General features: G+C 39.7%; 1 protein-coding gene across 1 annotated transcript in view; it reads right to left on the reverse strand.

The window, feature by feature from the left end:
- The window catches only part of ush2a (Usher syndrome 2A (autosomal recessive, mild)), a 215554-nt gene that overhangs the window by 33421 nt on the left and 169963 nt on the right, over positions 1–12170 (reverse strand). The window contains exons 68-70 of the mRNA XM_051939571.1: positions 7147–7254; positions 5536–5719; positions 2169–2326 (exon numbers count right to left, since the gene is read on the reverse strand). Of these exons, the coding sequence (XP_051795531.1) occupies positions 2169–2326; positions 5536–5719; positions 7147–7254 (450 nt within the window). The remainder of the gene's footprint in view (positions 1–2168; positions 2327–5535; positions 5720–7146; positions 7255–12170) is intronic.

Genomic DNA, 12170 nt, shown 5'->3' on the forward strand with positions numbered 1-12170 from the left:
ACAAAGTAAACCAGGGGACAAATAAAGTTTTTGGAATTGAAATTGAATTGAATTAAACCTCAAAATCGACCATGAACCACTTTGCTCAAACTAAAGTTTTCGGAGCTGCCTTTAAATACACTTCTGATTTAAAAATCACTGATGTGATGGTCCAACCCCGTATACTGTCTGGGCACATTGGTTGTCTACATGTTGTGGATTGTTTCGTCAGGTCACTAAACTTCTGGAGACTGAATGGGCGGTCCTGTCTGCTTTCTGCACTTGGGCCCATTGCTCCCAGGCTACAAAAGGCCCAACCACTTAGCTCTCTCTCTGATTCACTTGTGGCTGTGATCAGACTGTAATTTGGTTTGTGTTGTTACACCAGACAACATCTCTCCCCACATCACATCCATGCATCAACATCTACGCCGCTGACACTAATAATCTGAAAAGACATCTCAAACATGTTGTGAATGCAAGATTGCAAAATATCTCAAAATTTGAAGTGATCTGCATTATTTCTAGGTATAGTCAAGCTTGAACAATACTTGCATTTTGGAATTTGGCTGTATTGTCAGGCAGTTAAATATAATATTCTTACATGTATTGTACATACAATATTTTAAAAGATGGTATGCATTTTAATATTTATTATCCTATTCTGTATAGAAAACACATAAAGCTCTGATCTCTGCTCTACAATCCTTGCACTGTGGTTTCTCAACCAGACAAAAACACACAAATGTATACATAGAGACAACACTCACACAGATACACACACGAGCCTAGACTTTGTTAATATTCTCACCGGAGGTTTTTCCATAATTCAGGCCAACTGTATTGTGATGGGTTATTCAACATTCATGAACTCTGGATATCTTGAGAACGAACTGATTACCAGACAAATGAAAGACTTCAATTATTCACCCCCAAACTCACATATGCACACATGCACCTACACACACACAACTCTGACTTCAACACATGGAGCTTTTTATACGAACACACTTTGGTTGCGTTAACACACCTTCACATAATGCACACACACACACACACACACACACACACACACACACACACACACACACACACACACACACACACACACACACACACACACACACACACACACACACACACACACACACACACACACGGGATATTTATGTGTAAGCACACACAGAGGTGATAATGCCTTTGAGGTTTAATCGTCACTGTGATATTTAAGTTCTATTATTTACAACCAATCAGCTGTTCTACCATCTTATATTTTACATGGATGATGCCTCCAATTACAGTTCTCACATGTACTCTTACATACAACAAAAACCACACACGCAAGACCCTCTGTTTCTCTCATGCACACACAGACAGGCACAAAGACCACGATGGAGGAATTGATCCTAGATTAAATGTCTTTTTAATAGCCATACGTCAGTGCTTTGGCAGTCAGTGTATGCATATTAAGACACAAGCACATGTGCACGTACGTACACACAGACAGACCCACTGTCAGAGAGTCAGGCATGCACACACATATATACGCACACACACAAGACGAAAACACTCCAGACTCTGGGCTCAGAGAGTTAACCAAGCGTGAGAACCCAGCCGATATTTCCTCACCTTTAAAATCAACCCATAATGACGATAGAATAGGCCTGCCTATGGAAATATCTCACAATGATGTGCACGCACACACACGCGCTCACACTCAAACACACATGTATAAAGATGCATACATAAACACAGACACAAACATACAGAGAGAAAAGACACACGAATGCACACACACACAACAAAGTGAAGTGTCTTTGCTAGTTGGCCCTTTAAGCGGTTTCTGAGATAGGAAATCAGCCTAATGAGAGAGTAATAGTCAATGATAGATGGGTTAGGGCAGACAATCACTGCCCCATAAGCATGAAACTCAGCCCCCAGTGTATGCTCATGTATGCCTGTGTATGTGTCCAGGTCTTGAGAGGCCAGAAGGTGAATGGAAAACTACAACAGGCTTTTGTTTAGGTCTGATCCCTCTCTGTCTGTTGTTCTTTTAATACTATTTCCATTGTCTGTTATCAGTAACATCTCTCTGACGGTAATGACTGAATTCACTCCACAGTAAACGACTCCTGGCCCATCCATCCTTTCATCCATCCATCCATACTTTCATTTAGATTGCTACTCACCAGGAGGGGACCAGGAAAGAGAGATGGAGTAGGGGCCTGACACCGTCACATTGTGGGGAGGTGGGATCCCAGTGGGGCATGAGACTGGTGTTTGTATAACATATTTGTCACTCACACCAGTCCCACCTCCTGTGGTAGCCTCCAGCTCATACAAATACCTGAACAGATAGAGGGGTAAAGAGGGGTGTGGAGAAAGCAGCAAAGAGATAACAGAGGAGGGTTGCAGAGAAACAAGGGATCAAAGGAGAAGAAGAGAACATAAAGACAGTCAGTGTTAAAGGGGCAGTTTCACTCAAAATAGTGTTAGCAAAGGCAGAGTAGGCAATTCTATTCGAACACACTTTTTTCAAATTCAGCAAATATCTTCCCATGGTCTGCTGGTAGTCCATTCTGGGTGTGTGTGTGTGTGTACGCGCTAAAAAATATCTGACCTTTGTCCACAGCTGTAATTCTACATTGAGTACGTTTATATGCAGTCAATATTCGGGTTAAGGTCAATATTCCGGTTTCTGAAACATTTAGAATAACCTGTTTACATGGATGAACAGACAGATACTCCTGTTTACATGGAGCGTAATCAATTGGGATATTCCCATCCAAACCGAGACGCGCAGACAACGTCATGACGCAAATTGGCATTTCCGTTTCTTCTTCCTGTACCCAAAGACAAAAACAACAGCAGCAGCAGCAGCAACGTGGTGGAAAATGAACTGTCCGGGGCCGATAGCAGTCGCCTTTGTTTGCGCTTTAGTGCTCGTGTTGACCCAGCAGCAGTGTCACACTATTGGGCCTCACAGTTTTAATTAACAGAAGGAGAGAACGTGAAGAAGAAATATTAAATGCGGCCGGAGCTGTGTCGTGCTTATCCACGCTACCTGTACTCTAAAGACCAAGATTCCTTTCGGATGAAACATGCGCAGAACGCAAATGAATGTTCCTTTCAATGAGGATATTCCGATGCGCGTTTATATGACGAGATATTCGGGTTAGAAAAGGAGTAACCCAGGGGTCTTATTCGGGTTTTTAAAAACCGGAATATGAGCATATTCGGGTTTTTGCGGGTGTTTACATGGTCGTACGCAACTGGGTTGTTGCCAATATTCTATCCTATCTGCTTCTATCCTATGACCGTCTCTTTAGAATAATCTGAGTTGCAGAAGCTGATGAAGATTACCATGCCAGGATGATCAGGAAAACTGAATAAAGTTTGAATAAAATGAAGTGTCAGATATTGGGACTACATATTCAAATCATAGCGAAACGTGTGTAATTACATACATTATTTGACTCATCTTTACTTGGCATGGAAATTGTGGAAAAAAGTTATTAAAACCAGAAATGTTTTATGATTAAAGTAACTTTTAAACACTTTGAATTATAAACTTTAAAGCTGTGATTACCAATACATGGGTTTTTAATGTTTAACCTTCTCTAAGACAATCTCTGAAAAGACGCAAAAAGAAAATATCGCTGACTGTATATGCCATCATTATTTACATTTCAGCATTTCAAAGTACGTGCCCACATGTCTGTGTGTGTTCATGCTTATAGAGTAACCACACTTGAGGTCCATTTCTTCATATTTCTCCGTCACATGCCTTTTTCTCTCCCTTTCTTGCTTTCATTTGTCCCGCTGCCTCTCGACACACTCTCCACCTCTCTGGCTCATGACATCATAAGATAGATTTCCCTTTTAAGAGCGTGTGGCTGGTTGGTGCTAAAGCCTACATTAGCTGTGTAAGTGGGCCACCATTTAACATTAAAAGCCTTTAATTTGCTATAAACCCCAGCACACATGCATTAATAGGCGGTGGTGTTGGGTTATTGTTCCTGTGCAGAGCGTTTTAAACAGGAGGCCATTAGCGCCTCTGCACTGGGTTAGAACGCACTCAGGGAAAGGTATTAAAACTACTCATATGTTACTCTAATAGACACACACACACATGTAGACACACACGTATAAAAACATAAATAAAAGCATCTCACTGAGACACGTCAAGGAGAGACAGAAAGAGAGAGGGACAGAAATCACGAGGGGGAGAGTAAAGAGACTGAGTGTGATGGAGAATTGTATCATTGGCATAAAGTTTCCGTGGGAGAATGAAGCCAAACACTTCATCACTGGAAGATATTTACTTAAATGTAAACACCGCCTTGGGATATCAAAAGTAAAATTGTGTGCGTGTGTGGTAGGTAATCGGTGAGTGAGGCATTTGCATCTGTTTGGCTGTGAGTGTGTGTGTGTGTGTGCGTGTGTGTGTGTGCGTGTGTGTGTGTGTGTGTCCTGCGGGGCCAGCCAGAGGGAATAGGTTAATTCTCTCGTCATCTTAGACACTTCCTGGGCTGCCGAAGCAAAGTGACAGCTAATCAACATTGTCATAAATAATCAATGGCCACTTTGAGCGGTCTCACGCACTCACACACGCACACACACAAAGGCATGCGAGGGCGCCCACTCACACACGCACACACGAGTCTGCCTGGATAATGGGGCCGGTGCTCCCTGTGTAATTCTTGGTGCAGGGCTAAATTGGGAAAAGAAGGGAAAGAGGAAGGGAATGAGGTAAGAGGGAAAGGATAGGAGGGTGAGAGGAAAGAGAAGTGGATAGGAGGCGAGACAAGTGATGAGAAGCGAAGGGTCGGGACAGGAATGCCTTCTGGCAGACTATCTGGAATTAGGGAAAATTAAACGTCACACACACATACAGTCCTATCTTCTTCCTTCCTTCCTTTCTCTTTCTCTTTCACTCACACACAGAGGAGATTGGAGTACTGCAGGGTGTTATCCCAAGAATTCTATTTGGGGTAAAGAGAAATTGTCTCAGGAGAGAGAAGGCAGAGGAGAGACGGGAAAGACAGAGAGGGGAGGAGAGACGGTATCATTTTACTCTCCCATAATTAAAACAGAAAATCCATTTTGGAAAAAAAAAACGACAACAAAGAAAAAACGAATTAATAAAGGTTAAATGAAAATAAACAGATAAATAAAATCTACGCTCCACTGCTGTCTGTAAGCAAAAGCCAGATCTGATTCGTGATTTTAATTTGTGTGCGTGGCAATGTTTGCGCCTGTCATTGGTATGTCAAATATTTGCTCATTAAATGACACAAACAGACATATACAGAGTGGAGTCCAGAGAGAGACATGGGTGGGATAGTGGCAGAAATGCTTTAAAAACAGGGTGACCCCAATATAAGCGCACCAAAACATACACACTCGGATGGGAAAAAAGAGGCATTCAACTTAAGACTATTTATGAAGCTACAAGTCATGTGTTGTTGTTTTTTTTACTTCTACATGTTTACACACTTTAGCACATGTTTGCAGTCACGCTTGTGCAAATGTGTGCGAGTGCATTCTCTCCACCTGCGGTTTGGCAGGAGTCCAGTGTCGGTGTAATTCCGGTCACGTTGGTCTCCGGTAAAAATAGTGTGACCGTCTCTGTTCAGTCTGTACTGGGAGATGTGTCCATTAGGTTGGGATGGCTGATCCCAGTACAGCTCCACCGCAGATGTGTTTATTATTAGGTGTCTGGGCGTTGACCATACACCTGGAGGAGAATAGACAGGAAAAAAAGGAGAAATTGAGAATGTTCTACTTTAATTAATTAACATCTATAATTAATTAGCAGCTCTTCTTCTGGGTATTTCAAACAAACCGCTCAGAGTGCTGCAAGGAAAGTGTAGAGCATCACTTTGCATACACAAACAGGATTGTTTGAGAGAAATCTTCCTGGAACCAAAGTGTGTATCAGCAAAAAATAATAGCTTGTTTATTCAATAACTGCTGACAAGTTGAAACTGTCTGGTTAACTGGAAACTTAAAAAATGTGACATGATTATGTAATTATTAAGGTAAGGCTGTATCCTTAGTATGACGGAAAAGATGTAAGACTTTCCTCAGGAGATCATGACAGGAAAATGACACAGAAAAAGTTTAAAACTGAATTTGTTAACCAGCATATACACATGAACCTGCAGTAGAATATATATTAATTCTAATTACAATAACAAATGTATCTAAGATGACACAACATTTTGTAGTGTACACTGAGACGCAAGGATATGTTCAGTGGTGGGAAAGAGGAGCTTAAAAAAAGGAGATTAGATGTGTACTAAAACAAAAGATGTCACAGGTATTGGGTTACGTAAGGTAAATAAATGGCTTTAAAAATGCACAGACAACAAAAACGCAATATTTAAATGTAAAAAAATGATGATAGATGCAATAGATAAAAAGAGGAGTAGAAAAGATTGAAGAAATTAAATCAGTTGTGAAAAGATCAACACAGAAAGACAAGGCAGAAGGTGAGATGGTGAAGAGGAAGACTAATTAAACATGAATCAAGACAGGAAAAATCTAAATTAAAGTTCTTAATAGATAAAAATTGCAATGCTTAATTTCAGTCAGGCAACGACATAAGGTCCCGTTCCCCTGTACTCAACAATGAAGAAGAAGAGAGAGAGAGGAATGTGAAGGGTAGCGCGATGCAGCAAAGAGAGAAAACAAGGGAATATGAGGGGGAGGATTAAAAAAAGGGAGCAGTGGGAGGAGAAAAAGAAGTGAGAAGAGCAAAGAGGAAAAGGAGGAAAAATATCTAAAATGTTAAAAAATGGAGGCCAATAAATTGTAACAAAAATATTTGCAAAACAAAAGATTTTAAAAAAAATGATCAAATTTCAATTCTGATTAAAATAAATACACGAATAACAATAAGCGTCACATTTAGAGCAATGTAACACACATGTCCCTGTAAACGTACGTAAAGCAAATCATTTGTAAATGTATGATCCTTCTGTGCTTGTTTGAGGTGTGCTGTAAATTCTTGTAATAATCTATGCAGGAAAAATAATACTTCAATAAACATTATTTTTCATTTTTTTATGAAATCAAAAAATGTTAAATGATGGTATGAAGATTCTTCAAAATCTCCAAAATATTCCATGTGTGTGTGTGTGCGTGCATGTGTGTGCATACCAGCAGGCGAGGCTTGCAGGGTTCGCCCTGTGGACGGTAAACTGGCTCCACATCCAACAGCTGTACAGGCCACCAGCACAAAACTGTAGTCTGTGTATGGCTGTAAACCTGCAACACAAACATGAAAGAAAAGATGCTTAAAAAAACCTCAAAGGATTGATCTTACACTTATAGACATATGCAGAATGATTCACACATATTTCCTATGATCATTCTTTTTGATTCCCATCACAATAAAGTACACATAGAAGTTTTTCCTCAAAATGAAATGGACAGATTGATGCACATAAAGACAAAAAGAAATAGCAAAGTGAAAAACAGGGGGAAAAGTAAAAGAGAGACCAAAGCTTGCGTGGCCCATATCACTATCTTTTTTTTCTCTCTCTCTCTGTTTCACTCTCCCTCCCTCTGTTCTTTCCACACTCTCTCAACGGATGGATCCATATCTGTCGGTGTTAAATTATGCATGCCATAACTCAATAATGAAACAACGTAAAGATGGGCAGCCGCGGAACTGACATGGGATAGGACCGGTCCAACGCTGTAATGTCATCAGCTTTTGATCTATGATAATTATGATACCTCTGTATGCGTTTAGGCTACAGTGTCCAGACATGATTTATTTATAGGCACCCACTATGCAGTCTAAAGGAAATCACATAGAGACTGAGTGGTCCTTTAACTGAAACCACTGGAAATCAGCTTTAAGAATTAGATCTAAATACTGAAAGCTGCTAAAAATCCTACATGTACCTAAACAAAGTCACTGTCTCTGGTTACTGGAAAGCTTTTTTTTTCTTGTTCAGACATATTTCCCACCTGATTCAAGATGTATGGTAGATGTATGAGGATGAATGCAAATCCTTAGGGCTGCCATGTGGTTTGACTGGATGCTTTATGGTCATTCACTTAGCTGACAGCGTACAAAAGCTTGCAAATCAAATTCAAAGGAAAACGAAAGAACTAAAACGACTTTATTTTAAACAGATGACTGCATAATCTAGTGTGTTGAATTCTTTATTTCTGCCTTAAATCTATTTTAGGTGAAGCAATAAATGTTTTACACTTATTAATGATTTCTTATAAAATAGAAAAATATGTTTTAATATTCATAAACATTTATTAATGAACTTTGCTCTCTTTTTCTATTTAAAATTTTCATATTATTTCAATTTTGCCTCAAAGATACATCTGCTTAACAGAATGAAACATTTTTCAATGTAAAGGTGATAAATTCTTCAGTACAATTTCTGAATGTCACAGTTGGGGGGACTCCGAATAGATAGACTTTAATATCAAATAAAAAAGCAAATAAATTACAAATATATCACACAATTTTGTAAGAAAAAAAGTCTTGTAAAATAAACGTTATCTTCATAGAAATGCTCTACTATTGTATCCTGCTGTGTATATTTGGAGCCTAACAGACTCAGTTGCTGCATGCATTTCGATACTCACCCTGTGTTGACCACACAAACACACACACATGCACACACACACACACACACACACACACACACACACACACACACACACACACACACACACACGCGCACACAGACTACACAGCGGATCGCTTCCCCACATCCCCACATCATCCTCACGTCTCTTTCTACTGCTTCAGCTGCTTAACATGCCTTGCAGCCTGCCACGCTTAACCCAACCTCTGATCAATGTGTCTCTGTGTATGTGTGTGTGTGTGTTTATGTGTGTGCAAATGTTCTCACAATGTTGCCCTGTGTTTGGGTTAAATAAAGGAAATCTGCCAGCCATACGAAAGTACTAGGGTTGAAGCGTGCGGCGCTGTTACACTATTTAACTGTGCAACTAAGCGTGTGTATATGCATGTGTGCACTCTACCATAGTAAATGACATCTGCACTGCAAGTGATGTCATTCTTTGCAACACTGAATAAAGCAGTAACCCTTCACTAAAATTCTCTTTACACGGACAACTGTGTTACAAGATTTAACACGTAACACGTATTGAACTTTAAGTTGCAAAAAAGACTTGTGACAATGATTTCAGAGCTGGTGAAAATTAAAAAAAAAAAAACTAGTTGAGAGCTGTGTACAACAATAAAACAACCAAAATGCTTTGAAGTTTTGCCGATTAACTGCAGCTTATACTCATGTCAGGAAGCAGTGTGGCATAACTGCAGGACGCGCTTGTGAAAACTGATTTATCAGGTGCGCCCTGGAATGAAAAGAACCATGAGGCCAAAGAACACCTGATTCTTCTTCCACTGATGCTTCTAAAAAATGTAACTAAAACAAACACAACTAATACATCAGATTCAATAGATGACTAGACGCAGATACATGCAAAAATACACACAAACACTTTTCATGTTTCTGAGTACGTTTCATATTTCCTTTCACACTCAGCCTGAAGAGGGCAGTGTTGGTCTGCTGGAGAACTGACACCACGTAGCCCACGGTGTATGTGTGCGCACAGAAAGTGTGTGTGTCCATACCTGTATGTGTGTGCGTACCCGTGCATACACTCGTGTGCTTATGTGCTTGATAATGGAAAGACAGAGGAAGCTTCAATCATCTTAACAGTGATCACCGGGAAGTGAAAAAAACGGGTGGAGGGGTTTTTGATGCGAGCAGCCAGGGGCTCACTAACACAGAGCGAGGCTGTAACGTCAGAGCTGGACACAGTGGAGACCAGTGTGTGTTTGTGTACGACACACAGAGAAGCAGGGACAGAGAGACTTTGGCAGTAAGACAGAGTAGAGAGTCGGTGCTTATATTCAAGCAAAAAACGTCAAAGAGAGAGACTGCGCATCAACATGAGAACAAACAAGTGGCGGGATGTGAGTCTGTTGTTGTGGATTTCTCTTAAGTATGTGTGTGTTGTAGTAAACATAACTGATTTAAAATGGCATTTTATTGACAGGTTGCCATTCCCTGTTTGCATTAGAGAATATGATAGGATGATGGGTACAGGCCACAATACCACGTCTGCCACCTGATACAGAGAGCGAGGGAGACAGAGAGAGACACTAAGAAGTGAAAGAGAAGATGGAGAGAAAGTGGAAAATCCAGGCAGGAAAATAAAAGAAGCGAGAAAGACAAATGGAAAGAGAGAGGCGGTAAAATAAAAAGCACCAGGCAGGGGGAAAAAAAAACCCTAAGAGATAGAAAGGAAAACAAAATTTGCTTTATTTGCATGTGGAACAGATGATGCATCAAGAACAAGCAAAAAAATAAAAGAAAAAAACAGTGAGAGAGGGAGGAGAGAGAGAGCAGAGAGCTTTGATAACACCTCTCCTAAATAATTAAGAGTTTGACTTCCTGTCTGTGGCTCCCTAATGCAGAGACCGTCTGGGATGGAACAATGAGATCAGGTTCACACACATACACAGACACACACAGACACACACAGACACACACACACACAGATCCCCAAAGCAAGTAAACCCACACATGCAGGTAAAACGTACTGTACAGGGAAAAGCATTCACACAGACGTGCACATGTACAGTTAAACAAACACGTGCAGACTTTAGGTGCACAAATGGAACAAATCTTAGGGTTGAAGATGAGTCCAGAAAGTTGAGCAAACAAAAGAGGTAAGAGTGTGTCACCTTGGAAAATCCTATACATTTTATACCTGCATCTTTGTGATGTAAAGGTGAAAAACTTCTATAAGTAGCTTTATTTGTGTGTGTGTGTGTGTGTGTGTGTGTGTGTGTGTGTGTGTGTGTGTGTGTGTGTGTGTGTGTGTGTGTGTGTGTGTGTGTGTGTGTGTGTGTGGGTAGTGTATTGTAATTTTTGAAAAGTATAATTTTGAAAGAAATTCACTAATTCAAGTATATGACACATTACCATTTGTTTTTAACTAATAGTGGAGCTTTGTTACATTAATTAAAGTAAATAGCGCAAAGTGCACTCATTCTGTTTGATTACATTTTGACCAGTGTGCTTCAGTTTATATGTGGTGATTGTGAGGAAAAAAAAAGATCTTCTTGTGTTTAGTCCTGAGTAGTCCTCTGACTGCACATATTTGTCCCTTTCTTATGTAAGACAGCAGAAGGAGGGCAGACTTACGACACAAACAGAAGACTTCAGACTGGATTGAGTCATGGGGCATCTGGGCAACATGTGGCTCAACAGTATCTGAGAGAACATTCTTTCTTACTACTGATTACTAATATTTTATGAAACAACTGTTTTAATTGTGCTTTAAAGTTAGAAGCAAAATTAATGAGAAGCTTAAAAGGTGTTGCTTTTAACTAACCTGATGTAAAACCCGTTGTACACACTGTAACAATGACACTTCTGATAGAAGACGCTCTTAGAATTGATACATGAGAACGAGGCTCCTGTCGATCTCCTCTCCTGCTTTTCTCATATCTACATGCTTCTACCTATAGCATGAACCAGTGAGATCAGGCGTGCACTATGGAGGAAGCGCATTAATAAATAAAAGAACATACTCTCTTCCCTGCTGTTCTGAATTAATAACGAGCCTACAAAAGACCAATTAAACACATGATTAATGCCATAATCTATATAATTGCAGGCAATAATTCATTGTGAGCTAATGATAGCAATACTTAATATCGATTCACATGGGGTGTCTTTGTACAGTAGTGCTTAATTCTTTCTGTGAAGTGTCATGTTTCAGAACTGCTAAAAATGCAATTAATAAGAGTCTATTTCTTGCTTTTCCTAAGGCAAATTATTGCTAAACAAGAAACGGCAGAAGCCACAAATTTGTTTGGATATTTTTGGATTCTGCTATTACAGATGCTGCTGCAACTTTCTTTCATTTTCATCATTATAGCATTGCAAATGGGTCTGAAGCTGATTTCTAATTGTTAATTTAAATGTTATTTTTAGAGCTACAGAGGAATGATTAAGTGCTTATTGAAGCCCCACTTTTCCTTGGGTAACTGATGAGGCACATCTATGACAAAATATCACTTATGTGTAGGCTATGTTTCAGATGGATTGTTTTTTGTGGTATTGCATTTGAGAATTAACATATATATTTATATATACATCAAATTC

The sequence above is a fragment of the Acanthochromis polyacanthus genome, chromosome 2 (assembly GCF_021347895.1).
Source record: "Acanthochromis polyacanthus isolate Apoly-LR-REF ecotype Palm Island chromosome 2, KAUST_Apoly_ChrSc, whole genome shotgun sequence".
Lineage (NCBI taxonomy): Eukaryota > Metazoa > Chordata > Actinopteri > Pomacentridae > Acanthochromis > Acanthochromis polyacanthus.